This window comes from Ictidomys tridecemlineatus, chromosome 6 (assembly GCF_052094955.1).
Source record: "Ictidomys tridecemlineatus isolate mIctTri1 chromosome 6, mIctTri1.hap1, whole genome shotgun sequence".
Classification (NCBI taxonomy): domain Eukaryota; kingdom Metazoa; phylum Chordata; class Mammalia; order Rodentia; family Sciuridae; genus Ictidomys; species Ictidomys tridecemlineatus.
In genome coordinates this window covers 155731685-155751363 of record NC_135482.1, presented here as the reverse complement: position 1 = coordinate 155751363, position 19679 = coordinate 155731685, and the positions used below count along the sequence as shown (strand labels likewise).

General features: G+C 36.6%; 1 protein-coding gene across 2 annotated transcripts in view; it reads left to right on the top strand.

The window, feature by feature from the left end:
* The window catches only part of LOC101965792 (von Willebrand factor A domain-containing protein 8), a 391795-nt gene extending 377410 nt beyond the window's left edge, over positions 1–14385 (top strand). For both annotated transcript variants that reach the window (XM_078015856.1, XM_078015855.1), the window contains 4 exons: positions 581–739; positions 9778–9876; positions 10665–10903; positions 13551–14385. In XM_078015856.1, coding sequence (XP_077871982.1) covers positions 581–739; positions 9778–9876; positions 10665–10903; positions 13551–13659 — 606 coding nt within the window. In that variant the 3' untranslated portion in view covers positions 13660–14385. The remainder of the gene's footprint in view (positions 1–580; positions 740–9777; positions 9877–10664; positions 10904–13550) is intronic.
* The last annotated feature ends 5294 nt before the right edge of the window (positions 14386–19679 follow it).

Below are 19679 nucleotides of genomic sequence, written 5' to 3'. Positions count from 1 at the left end.
CACTACTTCACTAACTCCAAGGAAATTTTGAAAGCTTGCTAAGGACAAAAATCATTTTAAAAAATTTTCCTTAGATTATTTGCCAGACTCTCTCTCCCATAACCTTGTTTTAAAAATCTAGTATTTCTTGCAAACTACATGGGAAATGGTTTTCAACTGACTGCATAACAGATACAAATAAAATTGATGTTGGCTTCCCTCCAAAATAACAGACTCCTGCTAGAATTACTGACTTCGAGGCATGGAGAGAAAATGACATGTTAGGATTTGTATCTTTCCAAATTATTTTAAGGCACCAGTCTCCAAAAGGCAACTTTACTAGACTAAATTGGGCCTTGCAAGGGCTCTATTCCAAAGGAAAATCTTTTTCATATGATCCTAACTTCCTTATGCAATTTCAATTACTGAAATTCAATCTACAGGCATCTTTCACCAGCCTGGTCAACCTTTTACAGGGTCAAGTCTGCAGCTGATCTGCCCACCTCATGACTAGCACTCTGGTGCCTGTGTGAGCTCCTCAGGACTGCAGCCATTGATGACATTGTAGTTCACAAGCTCTTTCTGTCATTCCCTCCCTCAGCTGGGGAGCCCACAAGAGAAACCCAAGCGTCTGCGCCTGGTGGTAGATGTGTCTGGCAGCATGTATCGCTTCAATGGAGTGGATGGCCGGCTTGAGCGCTCGATGGAGGCCGTGTGTATGGTCATGGAAGCTTTTGAGAACTATGAGGAGAAATTCAAGGTAATGGCATGATCTAAGGATGATGAGATTCATCCTTGACCACATCTGCACAGAGTGAGCCCTGAGTTATGGCATGATGATGATAGGTGCATGGAGACTTCATTTCCAGGCAGACAGAAATCTCCATCCTCTTACCAGCTCACTTGCCAGCAGAGAAAGTGAGACATTTGCTTCATCTGCTCTAATAATATCATAATTTAAAGGACTGATTCCTTCTGATTACTACCAAAGAAATTCCACATTGGGCGACAGTATCCATAAGGTTCAGAAAAAGGAACAGCCACTTAGAAGCACCAGAGTCTGTTGCCACTGTAACACCCATACCCACACACCGTTGCCCAATCACCAGACAGACAGCCTTCCAAGGTTGGAGCTCACCCCCAGAGCATGCTGTTCTCAGCATCACTGTCCCTTTGCACATGGGCAATGATTCTACAGAAATGAATGTCTCCCCAGCTGACAATGAAGATGACCACCCTGGCAGAAAAGCAGCCTCTCATTTAAGCTATTTCTATTTTGCTCTTGCAGAGTTTGATGCACACCCTCCATTTCAGAGGTTTGAGAGTAGAGACTAGATTTCCCCAGTACTTCTGTGTTATCCCCTGACAGAAGTCTACTTGTCTGCTCTTAATCAACCACAGAGAGCACCTGTTCCTCTGGCCCTTTCAGAGCAAATAAACTTGTGTTACCATGGTTATCACAAGCCATGCAATTATTATCAAAAGTTCAGTGGAGAGAAATGGTGTATGTGGGACATGTAAAGGACACAGAGTCTATTCATAGATACTCTAGACCTTATTCTGGGTCATACCTGTCCTAAGAAACAAGTAGTATTAGTTCATTCACTGTTTAGCTTGACATCCCACCAGCACCTCTGGTTGCTACCTGGGTTATGGATCTGTGTTATGCCTCATACAGCAAGAAACAGGTCATTTACTTTGGGCTTATTATTAAGCAGACTACCCATTGAATCTCCCAGGGTCCCTTATATGAATTAAGTTCTGCAAGAGAAATTCATTTTAGGATTGACTGCTGGGGAAAGGACAGTGAATGCTGTGGATTACTAAACTTTGCACAAGTACAGGATACTAATACAAATATACATAGACTTTCACCATGAGGAGTAGTTATGTTTCCTTGAAGAACTAGAATCGGTATCCCCTTGTGAGTATTGAAAACCATGGAACTATTCAAGATTCTCACTTTGTCCTAGTTTGCCAGGAAGCATGGCGCCAAAGTCAAAGACCCACTATGACAATTTTATTTTGTCTTATGTCTTGAAAATTTGTATTTAGCTTTTTCTTTCCCTTGACCTTCCCTCACCTCAGATGTAAGTTTATCTTCATTTTTTTAATTTATTACTTTTTCATGTTTTGTAGGTCAAAGCAAAATATTTTTTAAAAATTTTATTTAAAAGTATTTCAGATCCTTTCTAGTATATAGTAGAGTTTGATTTCCTATATCACTTGGACCACAGGTGACCAGTGGATTTGTAAAAATCCATCTTAGTAGCATAAATAGCTGTATCACACCTAATGTTTAAAAACCTATGGATTTTTAAATTTTTCCAGAGCTCCTTACAGACCTTCCCTACACATTGTCACATTGGAGACTTTTGCTATCTTTCTACCACCCCCGACACATATCTGAGATTCTAGTGGCCACAGGCCACTCAGTCTCTGCTAAGCCTCCTATGGCCTCCTTTGTAGAGGAGAAGAAAGAGAGGGGTTAGAACTACTATATTCTGTGAGAGTTTTATATAACTAAATGTTTAGTGATTTAAATGAGGGGTACCCTTAGTATAAAATGTAAAAGGAACAAAAGGAGATAGAGTGAAGAATAAACTGTGTCCACCCCTCTCAGTTCTGAAATTCCTTGTCTAATGATGACCACGATTAGTGGGTTTTTGGTCACTTCTCAGAGATATTCAGTGGTATACATCACGTGGTTCCATTGCATGCCCTGTGATTTGTATGGTTATGTTGATCATATTCAAATCATTTCATCTCTCTGTACTTCCATTTTCTCATTTGCAAAGAGGTATAAGAACTAGGAAGGACTAATTTACTTAGAAAACATAAAATAATGTATGAACCAATGATTACTTGAGGAGCTCCTAGTGAAAATTTTGTATTCTTCAGACCAGAATTGCATCAAATGTCTTATCTTTAGGAATGTAGATTTGTGATCTGAGATTCCCCACCCCCAGTTCTAGATGATTCTTAATGTCTTCCCAAATTTATCCTTCAGCAGTAAAGTGTATTTGCTTTGAAACCTTCAGAAGCCTCAGGCCTGGTGTGGTGGTCTAGAGTCTTCCTGTCTCTCTTGGCACTTGCTGTTTTCTGTGTAGTGGTCTCAGCCAGCTGAGCTGTAGATCATTACTATCAAACTTCAGTGGCCTTGTTTAGAGTCTCTCTCCATGTTTTACTCCCCCACATTAGCATGACACATGCCAAACCACAGTGAGCCTAGAGCCAAAATTACTGAGTAGGAAAGGTAATTGCTAATTCAGTGGCAGGACACATTTCCAAAGCATTCAGAGTTTTAAAGTTTTTTATAATTGTTCTACCAACAAAATTTGATTATTCCCAGGCATAGTGTTCACAGTAGGTCATCTAAGACAAGAGCAACATTATTTGCTTATAATGAGCATAATTTTTAACATTCCTAGAACACTTAGAGACTACAGTGAAAGTTAGAATAGTAATGCTTATATGAACCATTTTATTTTAGCCAAGTTATTTCTTTTTCTTTTATCTTCATTTTTAATTGGTTCCTCATGATTTCACCCTGTCTGCTTCATCTCAGTACAGCTAAAAGCATTCCACTTATATTGGTAGAACATGTTGTTTTTTTAATATTTATTTTTTTAGTTATATTTGGACACAATACCTTTATTTATTTATTTTTATGTGGTGCTGAGGATTGAACCCAGGGCCTCGCACGTGCTAGGCAAGTACTCTACTGCAGAGCCACAACCCCAGCCCCATGATGTTTGATAAAGTGGACTTCTGAAATACTTCATTTGGAGAAATACTTCTGAAATACTTCATTTGGAGAAAGGACTTTACTGCTTAAAAAAAATATTAAAGGTCAGAGGTGTTAGAAAACCACTATTCCAGGACAAATGCTGTATTATAGCTTCTGAGGGCTTTCTTTTTGGAAGATGTGTCATAGATCCTTAGTTCAGTTAGGTGATTCACTCCTTGTTTGATAGGTAAAAACAAGGCCTACATATTCTTAAAACTAAGAGGAGCCAGCTTTTCATTCCATTTCTTGGGTATACTATTGAATATAGAACCTTGAGGGCAGGAATGACCTTGGAAATTATCTTCATCAACATCTCTTTTAAAGATGAGAAAACTAAGATTCAAAAAGCTTGAGTGCTTTGCCCAGTGTCATAGCTGGACCATGAAAAGCCAGGACTTCTGATGTCACTTCACAGAATATGAATGAGGAATTCAATAAGGAGATAGAAATATTGAAAAAGAACCAAACAGAAACCTTAGAAATGAAGGACAAAGTAAATAAAATAAAATGTTCAGTTGAAAGTCTGTCTAATAGTGTAGACCATGCTAAAGACAGAATCTCATACCTGGAGAACAAAGTAGCCTGCCTTGAAATTCAGACAGTAGTAAATGAACATAAAAATAAGTAACCATGATTAGAATATACAAGAATTCTGGGACTCATGAAGAAGTCAAATTTAAGAATCACTGAAATTGAGGAGGGTTGTGAATTGTGGCCTAATTGAATGGATAACACCTTCAGGGAAATAATAACAGAAAAATTTCCAAGCCTTCACAAGGAGATGGACATTCATATACAGGAAACATTCAGAACCCCAAATAGAAAACATCAAAAAAGAACCTCTCCACAGCAACATTAAAATTAAAGTACCTAACATAAAGAATAAGGATAGAATTTTTAAAGCCTCAAGAGACAAATTTCAGGTCACATTTAGAGGCAGGCCAATAAGAATCACTTCAGATTTCTCAGTACAAACTCTACAAGGCAATAGGGCTGGTTATGGTGTGTTCCAGGTCCTGAAAGAAAAATAACTATCAACCAAGACTGCTGTATTCAGCAAAACTATCATTCAAAATTGAAGATGAAATAAAAGCCTTCCAAGATATTCAGAAACGACAAGAATTCATGAATACCAAACCAGTACTACAGAACTTAAAGAAATATTCCATACAGGAAAAAAAAATCAAAAACCAACCTCAGAACACACAAAACAACAAATCTCATTTGAAGAGTAGCTAAGCAAATGAGAAAGAGAACCAAATTAAGTGTGATGAACAAACCAAAATGGAAGGAAATTATAAACATCTCTCTATAATAACATTGAATATAAATGGTCTCAACTCTTCAATTAAAAGACAGGCTGGAAGAATGGATTGAAAAACAAGACCCAACTTTGTGTTATTAGCAATAGACACAACATACAGGCAAAGAGAAACACAAGCCAAAAGGATGGAAATTGATACACCCTGCCAGTGGGGCCCCAAAACAAACATGAGTAACCACTCTCATATCTGACAAAGCAGACCTCAAACTGAAATTAATCAGAAGAGACAAAGAAAGTCACTTCATATTGGTACAGGGAGAAATCCAAATAAGAAGATAAAACAACAATAAACATTTATGCCCCAAATATGGCTGCAATTAATTACATAAAAAATGCTAATCAAATGAAGCCCCAGATAGACCTCAGTGCACTAATGCTGGGTGATTTTGAAACATCTCTCACGATTAGAGTGATCATCCAAAAGACTTTTTGTACCTGAAAAAAATTAGGTTCAAATGAACCTAAAAGTCATGTTTAGAATATTTCATCCAACAATAGCTGAATACACACTCATGGAACCTTCTCCAAAACAGACATTTTAGGCTACAGTGCAACACTTAAAAAATACAAAAAAAAAAAATGCAGTAGTTCTTTGCATCTTATCAGAACACAATAAAATGAAATTAAAAATCAACACAACAATACCCTATATAATCACATGGAGTATGAACAATACTCTTTTGAATGATGAAATGACTATGGAAGAAATCAGAGGAAAAATTACAAATTATTAGATTCAAGTGAGAATAGTGATACAACATACCAAAATCTCTGAGACACTGTGAAAACAGTTCTAAGAGAAAAGTTTATAACTATGAGTGTCTACATAAGAAAATCAGAAACATCCCAAATAAACAACCTAATGATGCATCTCAAGGCTTTTGAAAAAGAAAAACAAACCAATTCAAAAACCGGTAAAAGGAAGGAAGTTATTAAGATCAGAGCTAAAATCAATGAATTTGAGAATAAAACACAATGCAAAGGATCGATGACAAAAAGTTGATTCTTTGAAAAGATAAACAGGATTGATTAACCTTTAGCCAAACTAACCAAAACAAGAAGAGAGAAAACCCAAATTAACAAAATTATAGAAGAAAAAGGAGAAATCACCACAGGCATCTCAGAAACCCAGCAAATCATTAGGGACTATTTTTAAAAACTTGCATTCCAATAAACTGAAAAACCTAGAAGAAGTAGATACATTTCTGGACAAATATGATCTCTAAAATGGAATCAAGAGGACATAGAAAACCTAAACAGACCAATAACTTGTAATGAAATACAAGCAGTAATAAAAAAGCATTCCAACAAAGAAAAGCATAGGACCAGAATTATTCTTGAACGGAATTCTACCAAAATTTTATAGAAAAACCAATACCAATTCTTCTCAAATTATTCCATGAAATAGAAAGTGATAGATACTTCCAAATTCATTCTATAAAGCCAGTATCACATTTATACCCAAAACACATAAGGCTGTATGAAGGAGAGAAAACTACACACCAATATCCCTGATGAACTTAATCATATATTAGCAATTATGCTTAATTCATCACATAAATAGAATTAAGGGCAAAAATCACTGTAATATCAATAGATGCAGTAAAGGACTTCAACAAAATTTAGAACCCATTTATTATAAGAGCACTGAAAAAACTAGGGATAGAAAAAACCTACCTCAACATCATAAAGGCTATATGTGAAAATCCCAAAGCCAACCTCATAGTAAATGGGGAAAAACTGAAAGCATTTCCTTTAAAATCTGTGACAAGTCAAAGTAGAAATTCTAGTCAGAGCAATTAGTTAAGAGAAGGAAATTTTTAAAGATGGAAGTAAAATTGGAAAAAAATAGGAAAGGAAGAAGTCACATTATCACTCTTTGTAAATTGTATGATCCTATACATAGAAGATCCAAGGAACTCCACCAAAATACTGGTAGAGCTAATCAACAAATTTGGCAAAGTAGCAGGTTACAAAATCTACATACAAAAATCAATAGCTTTCCTATACAACAACAACAAATTAAAAAAATTCCATTCACAATAGTCTCAAAAAAATTGCAAATTTACCTAGGGGTAAATCTAATCAAGGAAGTGAAAGACTTTTACACTTTTACAACAAAACTATAGAATACTGAAGAAAGAAAGTGAAGATGACCTCAAGATGAAAAAACCTCCCATGTTCATGGATAGGCAGAATTAATATTGTCAAAATAACCATGCTACCAAAAGCAATATACAGATTCAGTGCAGTCCCCATGAAAACACCATTGATATTCTTCACAGAACTAGAAAAAAAAGTTCAAAACTTCATTTGGAAGAATAAAAAATTCAGAAGAGCAAAATCAATTCAAAGCCCCAAAAATCGAGGCTGAAGGTATCACAATATCTAACTTCAAATTATAGTACAGAATTAGAGTAACAAAAAACTGCATGGGACAGGCATAAAAACAGACATATAGATCAATGGTGCAGAGAAAAGACACAGAGAGAAAAGACACAGAGAGAAATCCAAACTATAGAACAAATGAGCCCATTGGCTGATCCTGCAGTGTAGTCAAAAGCCAAGCCTGAGAAAACATTCCTTGTCAAAGGCAGGATGTATTAAAAGCCTTGACACTGGGCTCTGACTTCAGTAGTTATCAAATGTTTCAGTACAGTGGGTTTCCTGGGTACAGCAGTTTAGCCACAGTATGTTCTTAACACCATAAAAGCAGTATAGCCCCAAATGTTTCTAGCTTTATAATTTTTTAGTGCACAAAGAAGCCTCTTGATAACTCACAAGTCTTGAAAAATGTACAAATCTTCTGTAGTTGAACTTCCTGATTATGAGACCCTATATAATAAACTTGCCAAACTCATTGTGGGTCATTGTTCCTCCCTCTAAGAACAGTGTCCCACCTGGCCCCAGCTTTGCTTAAAAATGTCTGTTTTACTTTGTCTCTGTGTTTTTCTTAGTCTCCTATCACCCCTCCTCGAGATCCTTTGTTGTTGCTGTGCTGGTCATGGCACCATACACCTTTAGTCATCTGGTCCTTAACAAAGGTGCCAAAAATCACACATTGGAGAAAGGACAACCTTTTTCAATAAATGGTCCCAGGAAAATTGGTTATCCATATGTAAAAACATTGAACTAGACCCTTATCTCTCACCCTGCACAAAAAAATTAACTCTTTATGGATCAAATACCTATAAATTAGATGAAAATTCTGCAACTCCTAAAAGAAAATATAGAGTCACAGGCAATGACTTTCTTAATAGGACCTCTAAACCTCGGAAAATAATGCCAGGAGTTAATAAATGGGATAGCATTGAATTTACAACCCCTATGGAAATCAGTATGGAGGTTCCTCAAGACTAGGGATGGAATCACCATATGATCCAGCTATACCACTTCTTGTTATTTTTCCTGAAGAATTAAAGTCTTGCAGTGATATATGCATACTCATGTTTGTAGCAGCACATGTCACAATATAAGCTATGGAACCAGCCTAGGTGTCCATCAATGATGAATGGATAAAGAAAATGTGGTATTTTTACACAATGGAGTTTTATTCAGCCATAAAGAAAGAGGAAATTGTGTAATCTCCAGAAAAAATGGATGGAATTAGAAACCATCATGTTAAGTTAAATAAACTTATTTAACATTTAGTTAAATAAATTCGTGTTAATAACCATTGTGTTAAGTTAAATAAACTCAAAAGATTGAGGGCCACATGTTGTTTTTTTTTTCTCATATGCTGAAGCTAGAGAGGAAAAAGGAAAATAAAGGTGGGATTGGTCTCCTAAAAACCAAATGGAGAGTAGTAAAGGAATGAGACTAATGAGTGAGAGGTAAGGAGGGAGGTGAGACGTAGTGGGGAGTGATATTGGCACAATTTTGTGTTGTCATATTATGTGTGTGTGCAAATATGTAACAACATATCCTATCAATATGTCCAACTATAATCAACCTATTAAAATGAGGAAAAAAAGAAATACAAAAAAATCACATTTTTTGGATCTGTGATTTTTAGCTCAAAAAATAAAATTACATTTGCTTAAAAAAATTTCAGGAGTAAATGTACAGTTTACATATCAGTTTTCTACTTTCAGCATCCCACCAATAAAAAGAGGATATAATAGACAAACAAACAATAAATCAATAGTTTAAGTTATTTGATTAGGCCCTTATTACCTCCCTTTCAATTAACTCAAACCAAGTAAACTTAATTATATCTGCAAGTTCATTTTGCCATTAAGTTAACATTATCACGAGTAACTCCCCATCCTATTTCCAGATCCTGCCCATGCTTACAGGAAGAAGCTTATAAAGAACAGGTGCACTGGGGCATGGGATCTTGAGGACCACCTTAGAATTCTGCCCATCATTGTTTCTATGTGTATGTGTGATTGGAAAAAAAAATCTCCCTGAAAGTTATGAATGGAATTCAGGGTAGTCCCTGAAGCCCTCATCATACTTTCCACCTCCTCCAGAAAGCAAAGATCACAAAAGAAGGTGGATCCAAAATGAGAATCTGTCTGCATTTCAACTGTTGATAAACACACATCTGCTTCTGTGCATTTCTTAATGGCCAAATATTGAACAACTTTGGACCATCAGATTCCAAAGAGATAGAAATGCAGAGGCTCAGTGATAATTCTGTAGTGGACAATGCTTTCTAACTCTCTGATTCTTTGCATAGTATGACATCGCTGGACACTCTGGAGATGACTACAATATTGCACTAGTTTCAATTAACAAAATCCCCAAGAACAACAAACAAAGACTAGAAATTCTAAAGGTAAATATGTTGTTATCTCTATACTGTGAAAACTTCTATGTGATTAGCTAAAGACTATATAAAAAGATTCACTGAAGAAGCAGTAGATATTAGAAAGAAAATGATGTTCTGTTTCACAAACTTTCAAGTTATAAACAGAAAACACCCATGAGACCTCAAACCCTTTTCTCCATCATCCAAATTTGAATTTACTCTGTGCTATTTTTAGAGTACTCAGTATTGGATTGGGATTATACATTTCAGTATTGCATTGGGATTCTGTAACCTGTGACTCCTCATATATGCTACATGTTCAGTAGAAGGAAAAGAATGATCCCTTGTAGAGTACTAATTTGTGCTTTTCTTAGTATCTTCTAATAATAAATTTAATTGCACATTACTTCAATCTGCAAGAAAAACATGCATGTCATGATTTAAAACAAATTTCCTCCATTGCTACTGATGTAAGTATAATATAACTTTATTGGAAATTTAATCCATTCCTTATTTTCACCCATGTGATACCAATTCTTATACTTTCTTACATCTTCTCACTTTAAATGGAAGCTTGAATTTTAAAAGTAATTATCAACAGTAATAGTTTGGACCATTTCCTTCTTTCTAACAAAAGTCTACCAAATGCAAATATTACTGTGTACTGTTGTTACTCTGATGTGCAAGTTAAATAAACTTGCTCAGAAACCTGTTACTGACTTGTAAAAATGCATTCTCACAGTCAATAGAAAAACCATCCTGTTTGTTCAAAGAAGCTTATCACCCCTAACTTTTGCTTTGACTCTTACCTCCAGACAATGCATGCCCACTCTCAGTTCTGCATGAGTGGAGACCACACGTTAATGGGGACAGAACATGCTATCAAGGAAATTGTCAAAGAAGAGGCTGATGAGTACTTTGTCATAGTCTTAAGTGATGCAAATCTGTCACGATATGGAATAAAACCTGCCACATTTGCCCAAATCCTTACAAGTGACCCTCAAGTAAATGCTTTTGCCATTTTTATTGGATCATTGGGTGATCAAGCAACCAGGTAAGTGTCATCTCAGGACACTGCAAAAGGCAGGCATAGATAGAATGAGTGTCTGTGTTTTAGTCAGTTTTTTTGCTGCTATGACTAAAAGATCTGACCAAAACAATTTTAGGGGAGGAAAAGTTTATTATAATGGACTCATTAAGATCTGACCAAAACAATTTTAGGGGAGGAAAAGTTTATTATAATGGACTCATTATTTCAGAAGTCTCAATCCATAGCTCAAGGTGTGGCTGAACATCATGGTAGAAGAGAGTGGCAGAAGGGAGCAGCTCACATGATCAGAAAGCAGAGAAATTCTACTCACCAGATACAAATATATACCCCCACTCCCTTCCCCATGCCCTACTTCCTCCAGCCACACCCCACCTGCATCCAGATACTACTCAATTAATTCCAGTAGGTGATTAATTCACTGATTGGATTAAGGCTTTTATAACCCAACCATTTCTTCTCTGAACCTTCTTACATTGTCTCACACATGAGCTTTGGGGGAACACCTCACATCCAAACCATAATAGCCTGACACAGGCTATCTGGTGGAATGAGCACCATAAGGGGAACTGAAGGACATATAGGAAAAACAATCTAGAGATGCCACTTAAGAGTTTGCAGTCTAGCTGAGGAGATGTGATGTTTTAGCTTATGTTTAGAGAAGCAATCATAAATTTAAATTCAAATTAACTGTTTTTCAGATTATGTTTAAACTAACAAACTAATTATCAAATTGGTTTGTTCATTAATGTTAGATAATATTTTATGCATTTGGCATCTTATATCAAGGTCCCAAGCATAGTCTAATCAGTTTGTGTCCAAATCATATTCAAAATAGTGAATATGTTAGTTTTCTTGGCATAAGACAAAAAGTGTATATTTGTGTCTAAATATTTTATATGTAGACATATATATAGACAGACAGACATGTAGATATACATACATGTATCTCCACATACTTGCTTCTCTAATAAGTGATATGAATGTATATATATATATATGTGTGTGTGTGTGTGTGTAAGTATCCACATATATGCCTATGTATGTGTGTGTATTTATACACATATATCTGCATGTGTGTGTGTATGTGTGTGTGTGTGCGCGTGTGCGTGTGTGTGTCCGCTGTTACTAGGCAGACAAAGCAGATGAAACACTTGGAAACTAATTAAGACACCATATATAGCTATATTCTACACTAAATATGCTGAATGTTCACTGAAGAAATTTATGGTCAAACAATAAATACCACTAAAGATGATCTAAAAGGAAAGATCTGGATAAACTTTCATAACTTAAATGTACTTATCTTTTAACATTTATCTTTTTGAATGACAAACCAAAATACCTCACATTTCTCTACATATAATATTTATTAAAAAAAACAGAAAACACAGGTAAAAGTTTATCTGCTAAAACTAACAAAAAAACAAAACTAAACAAAAAATCTTCCTGAGCCCCAAAGGTCCTGTCTTTCCTATTTCTCCTCTTTAACCTGTTGTGGTCTGTGATTCAGAGGCCATGAACTAGGAAAGGTTTTAGTATCCTACATGCTAACATCTTTCATCACCTTGCTACAGAATTACTGAGGAAGGTAAAGAAGAGACAATATTGTGTCATCACCATCACTTTAATACAACTGACTTTTATGCATTGGCACTTTGCATCTTCTAGAACCTCCTTGTCCTTGAAAGCAAACCATGCTTTTTCTAGTCCTGTTTTTCACAGCACATCCCAGTATTAGGCAGATAAAAACACTAGTTGAGCTGAAATGGCTACTTTGTCTTCTAGTAAACAGATCCTGTTTGAATACTTAAGGAAGCACAATAATACCCTTGTGATTTTCTAGGAAAATGGTCCAAAGCCACTGGCAAAAGATATGTTGCAGAATTTTCTGGTTTGCCAGGCGTGCCAAATGGATGATACTACACAGGATGGCTGACTTTTATGAAATGTCATTCCAAAACCAGACTCCATTGCCACAATGAAAAGAGACATTCCTTTGAATAAAATTGTATCTTGTGGTTTTATTACCTTCAAAAATGTTCTTTTGTTCCAAGTAATAAGTTAGTATTTTAAAAAATTACTGTAAGCTTATATAACCTCAGTATTATCAAAGCAGCAGTTGGAAAAACCAGACTGCATTACACATTTGTGTGAGTTGGAGCCAAAAAAGGAGAGGAGGGTAGAGAGAAAATAAAACCACTCAGGATTTGGCTGGACAAAATTCTTGGAGCCCTGTTTTCTAGAAGGCAAAGCATTTAGATGTCCAGTATGAGGCCAACACATTTGCTGAACCCAGGTGAGCTAATTCTAGTTGGGTCCCTAGGGCTCTGTTCTACTAAGGAAATATACAATAGCAGAAAATAACAGTCATGAAAAGGAGAAATTTTTTTTCCTTTCCACATCCACTCGTTTTCTTACTGCAAAGACCTTCTTTATGGTTTATTGCTTTTACTCTCTGTCTCCCTGTTGCTCTTCCAGGACTTTCATTATTTAGTGACAGCCAAAATTAAATTGCAGGCAGTAAGCAAGGTATTAGAAAGTAAAAACTTCCTTTCCTAAAATCCCACTTGGATATGATTTGCCAAGGAGGAAGATGGAAAGGGATCCTCAATTTGCAATGGTAACTTTCTTTTCCTTCCCCTCCTGGCAGGCTCCAGAAAACCTTACCAGCTGGCAGGTCTTTCATTGCCATGGATACCAAGGACATCCCTCAGATTTTACAACAGATCTTTACCTCCACAATGTTGTCAACTGTTTAAGAAATGCCCTCCACTGGCATAACGACCCAGGATTTAAAACAAGAAAAAGGAATGTTCTAAAGAGAAGACATCTATAAAGCAAACCCATGCAATGACTATATAATTCTAGCATTGCTTGCTTCTTCCTACACTGACTCCATAATCAGGATTCAGAAGAGCAGCCAGAAGCAGACTTGTACCTGTAAATCTCCAGCCACTGATGGGTTTAGAAATCCTCAGTGGAAGCAAGTTGACCTTCACATTATGCAAGGTCATGGTTAAAGGAAATTGTCATGAGAACTACAGTGTTTGGACTGTTTCAAAAACCTGAGAGGTAAAGAATCCTTGCTTTTGCCTTAACACATCATCTGTCACCTAAGAAAAGAGAAACAACCCCATCACACTGAAACTCTGAGACCATGTTCTGACATTGGGATCAAGTCTGTGCAAACCCCACCCAACATGCTGCTATCTCATAATTATTTTTATTTTCTCTCTCCTCTGGATTGTCTAGAAAACAACAGTTTTATAGTATTTAACCCACTGAAAAGACCCTCCAACAGCAATATTTTATAAAAAGTTGGATTTTCTCAATAATTCCATTTTCTTGGCCAAAGCCAAAAGAAATCAGGAGATCCTTAGAGTGCTTGATTTCCTGGGTGAGTTTTAAAAGGCTCTTTGAATAACAAAGAACAAATGTCCTGTTCTCCCTGCCACCACATGGAAGAATAAAGATACCTGTGTGAAGTTCCTGGTTCTTCTTGTCCTTCTAGTGCTTCTCAAAAGGTTCACACTACACTATTTTGGTGTTCAAAGCACAATGCTCAAAATAACAATTGCTTGTAAGAGGCTATCTATTGAGAACATTCATATAAAATTACTTAATACAACATAAAAGGCATTATATTTGAACTAAATGGTGATTGGGCATTTATTTAGCTGAAAGAAAGTGAGGAAGGGGAAGAAGGAAGAAAGGGAAGATTCTTGAAAACTAAATTCTTAAAATTTAATAATAATAATGTGTCAAAATGCATTCTACTGACATGCATAACTAATTAGAATTAAAAAAGAATCAAAATAAATTAATTAAAGACACAAAGCCTTAGAGAAGCTCAACTCAAGAAAATCAGCCATGCTCAGAGGCAAGCAGGGACACCAAGTGGGCTAATGCTTATGGCCCCTCTCACCCCATACCTCATGCTGCTGCTTATAGACCTACATGTATATCTTGCTTCTACTGCCTAATTCTCATTTTTTTAGTCCAGTATCCTTTCTGTAACTGGTCCACATTCATAGAGCCATTTTCTTTTCCCTTATCTTTCAAAAACCACATCTAAACACATTCACGCAATTCAGAGGACATGGAGCACTGCTGGGAGACATTTCTAACTTCTCCTACCTTCCTGGGCACAGCAGTAAAGCTGAGGAAATGCCCATCTGAATGGCAGCTTAATTCCAAGGGATGCCCCTTTGCTAGTGGGTTCCTACCTCATAAAGCCTTTGGAAGTTAAATCTAAGAATGATTAAAGGAACAGTCTTTTATCAAATCCTCTCCATGTATAACTACTTGAGTGAACAAAAGTCATACTTTTTAAAACAAGGAAAGAATATTCTAAAGTAATTTAATTTCCTCTTCCAAACTAGTCAGATATCCTTTGCAATTGTTGTTTTTTTAAAAAAATGGAAAAATGAAAATAAAAAACAATAGAGCGCCTGGCTTTTCTTAGTTTATTTTTTAATTTTAATTAGGTATATATGACAGCAGAATGCATTTTGATTCCTTGTACACAATTGCAGCACAATTGTACATGATATAGCATCGCACCATAATGTGCAGTCATACATGTACCTAGGGTAATGATGTCCAGCTCATTCCACCATCTTTCCTACCCCCATGCCCCCTCACCACCTTTCCCTCCTCTTTGCCCCATCAAAGTTCTCCATTTTTCCCATGTCCCCCCAATTACAGATCAGCATCCACTTATCAGAGAGAACCGAATTCGGCCTTTGGGATTGGCTTGCTTCACCTAGCATGATATTCTCCAACTCCATCCATTTACCTGCAAATCTGGCTTTTCTTAATTTGTATTAGGGAAGAATGGTGGAGGAGGGAAGGGGGAATAAGATGGTTTGTTTTCATTTCTTGCAGTACCTAAGAACTATGTGCATTTATTATTAAATGCCACTGTCCAGATATGAATTCTAAGTATCCTTCTTCTCAGAACCTCCAGGGCAGACTTCTGGGCTACCCAGCCACTGACCCTGGCCCTGACTAGAGCCCAGAGTAATGACAGGTCAATAGAGAAATCCTCCGTACCTGGAGCAACTTCATGATGTGGCTCTTCTCTTTAACTTGTTTATGTTTTTCCTTCTTGAAAATGAGCTAAGAACCTTCTTAACCAAGATTACAAGTTGGGTCGGTGATGAAAGTTCTGTGCTGTGCAAAAGGAGCCCTCAGGAAGGAGCTTGCACATTTTCAAGTTCTTCTGTTGAAATGGTTTGCTCTGTGACAAAACAGGAGTTTAGGAAGGAGGATCAGAATTAGCCCAGCCTTGGTTGAGGCTGCCCGGGATTCCTGGTTGGAGGTCATGGCTGTCAAGTGTTTCCACCCTACACACAACCCAGTAAGACCCCAGATACATATATCCCTAGAAGACTTGGGGGAAAAAAATGATTGGGCCCATATTCCCAAACCCAGGTAAAACTATCCTTCAATAAGTCACTTTACAAAGTCACTTCACAACATGATTTGTGAAATGGAATGGGTGAGCAGATGAACAGATGGGTGGATAAATAAAAAATTGCCTGGGCAGGTAGATGAGTAGAAGAAAAAGTCTACACTGTTTAAAATACTGAAGAAGAAAGGAGATTACCAGGACTCTTATTAATATCCACACTAATTATAGGATAACAGAGGTGGAGTCTCAGCTTTAGCTCAGGCAGGAATGCTGCCATATTTGCTGGAGTGGCACCAGAGGCCACCCCAAGTCCATCCACATGAGAGATAAGGAGTCACCAGGAAAGAATTTCACCCAAGACATACAAGCTTGATCCTATTATAAAATCTTGAAGTGGCAGGGGCAAAAATGGTTGTGTAACACTGAACATGAACTTGTGTCCAGGTCAGCCCCTGGTGTCAAGCAGACACCCAGGTATCTCTGCCCAGAGGACACAGTAACATTTTTCTAGATGAGCCTGAGGCAGTTCCAGGACCCATGCTGTCCAGCAAGGCACAGAAGCTTTGACAACAGATGTCAAGTATATGGATATTGGATTCAAATCATGTCTCTTGTTCTAACTAGTTTTCTTTCCTAAGGAAGTTTCTCTTGTTTTCTTTTTTTTTCAATATTTCATACTGAAAAATATATATCATAAAATTCATACTTTCAAAGTGTACAATTTAGAATATAGTTTGGAACTTTTTATTTTAATTATGCAAATATCACCACTACCTAATTCCAGAATATTCTCATCAGTCCCCAAAGAAACCCATACTCCCTAGTAGTCACTTTTCCATTGCTCCTCTCCCCAGCCCTCAGCACCACTAAACTTTCTATCTCAATGGGTTTGCCTTTTCTGAATATCTCAAATATATGCTTTATACAATATCAGGCATTATTTGCTTCTTTCAATTGTAATATTTTTAAGGTTCTTTTTTTGTGCAAATAATATTCAGTTGTAAGAATATACATTGTATTTATCCATTCATGAGCTGATGGGCTGGCTGGCTATATGATGATTCTGCTGTGAACATTTTTATTTTGTTTCCAGTTCTCTCAGGTATATAACCAGGAATGGAACCGATGGCTCATATGATACCTCTATGTTTAATTTTTTGAAGAACTGTCCAATCTGTTTTCCAAAGCAACTGCATCATTTACATTCCCACCAACATACAAGGTGCCAATTTCTTCACATCCTTCCTAGCAATTCTTTGTCTTTGTGACTAGAATCATCCTGGTGCATGGGAAGTGATACCTCATTGTGATTCTAATTTGCATTTCCTAATGACTTAGTAATAATAAGCATTTTTTCAGGTGCTTATTGGTCAATTGTCTATCTTCTTTGTAGAAATTTCTATCCAAATCCTTCTCCCATTTTAAACTATTGTCTATTTATTATTCAGTTTTAAGAATACTTTATAAATTCCTGGGCCAGGTGCCATGGCTCTGCTTGTCATCCCAGCAGTTCAGGAAGTTGAGACAGGAGGATGGCAATTTCAAAGCCAGCCTCAGCAAGGACGAGGTGCTAAGCAACTCAGTAAGACAAGACCCTGTCCCTAAATAAATTACAAAATAGAACTGGGGATATAGCTTAATGGTCAAGAGCCCCTGAGTTCAATCCCTGGTACCAAAAAACAAAAACAAAAAAAGAATTCTTTATAAATTCTCAATGCTAGACCATTATTGCATATGGTATTCGAAAATACTTTCCTCATTCAAAAGGTTGTTTTTGTTTGTTTTGTTTTGGTTTGTTTTTTTGTTTTTTTTTTTTTTTTTTGGTACCAGCAATTGAACATAGGTGCACTTAGCCACTGAGCCACATCCTCAACCTTTTTTTTTTTTTCTTTTGAGACAGGGTTTTGCTAAGTTAATGAGGCTGGCTTTGGATTCCTCCTGCCTCTGCCTCCCCAGCCGCTGGGATTACAGGCATGCACACCTGCTGTATGTTCACTCTCATGGTGATATCCTTTGAAGAAGTTTTTAATTTTGATAAAGCCTAATTTATCCATTGTTTTCTTGGTTGCTTGTGCTTTTAACATCGTATCTAAGAAGCCATTGTCTAATCCAAAGTCAAAGATTTATGCAAACATTTTCATCTTAGAATTTTGAGATTTTAGCTCTCAAATTTATATCTGTCTCATTTTGAGTTAATTTTTGTATATGATGTGATATAAGGGTCAAACTTCAAAAATATTCAGTTTCCCAGCACCAATTAATGAAAAAATCATTATTTTCCTTTGTCAAAAATTAGTTGACCAGGGCTGAGGTTGTGGCTCAGTGGCAGAGTGCTTGCCTAGCATGAGGCAAACCCACAAGGCACTAAGGCACTAAGTTCGATCCTCAGCACCACATAAAAATAAAATAAAGATATTGTGTCCACCTAAAACTAAAAGAATAATTAAAAAAAGAGTTGACCATAAATATATGGGTTTATTTCTGGACTTTCAATTAGATACCATCTGACAAGAACAATTTTAAAGGAGGAAACTTTATTTGGGGCCTCACAGTTTCAGAGGTCTCAGTCCATAGACAGCTGGCTCCATTCCTCAGGGCTCCAGGTAAGAGAGGATATCATGGCAGAGAGTGTGATGGAGGAAAGTGACTCAAGACCTCACACCAGGAGTCAGAGACAGAGACTCCAATGGCCAGGGACAAAGTATATATCCCAGAGGTACACTCCCAATGCCCACCTCCTCTAGCCACATCCTACCTGCTTTCAATTACCACTCAGTTAATCCCTATCAGGGGATTAATTCACCAATTGGGTTAAGGCTCTCATAATCCAATAATTTCACCTCTAAATCTTGTTTCATTGTCTCACACATGAACTTCTGGGAGATACTCCGTATCTAAACTATAACAGCTTATGTTCAATAAATACATTTCCCATGACTGATAGATTCCAACTACTAAATGACAAATATTTAATCTCTTCTACCTAACAGTCTAAATTAATGTTATTATAAATTTATACAAATGGCAGATTAAGTCAGTAATTTTATTGAAGGTCATAATTCCATCTCTCCTTATTAATCAATTCATTATATTTTATATTATAATTCTGATGAATCTTCTGACATTGTTGAATCTGCTGATCACCCACATTTTACAATTCCCTGGTCTTTTGCCAGAATACCTTACTGAAAGGGAATGCAGTCATTGCTACATGTTTCAATAACATCTTCAAAGCCGGCATATCCTACACAGCAATAACAAAATAACAGCAAGAAAAAAAATGTGACCATGGAACTGAATACCTACTTATAAGTTGATGCCACTTAAAGTATTGAAACTATTTTTTAACGCGCAGTAAGAATT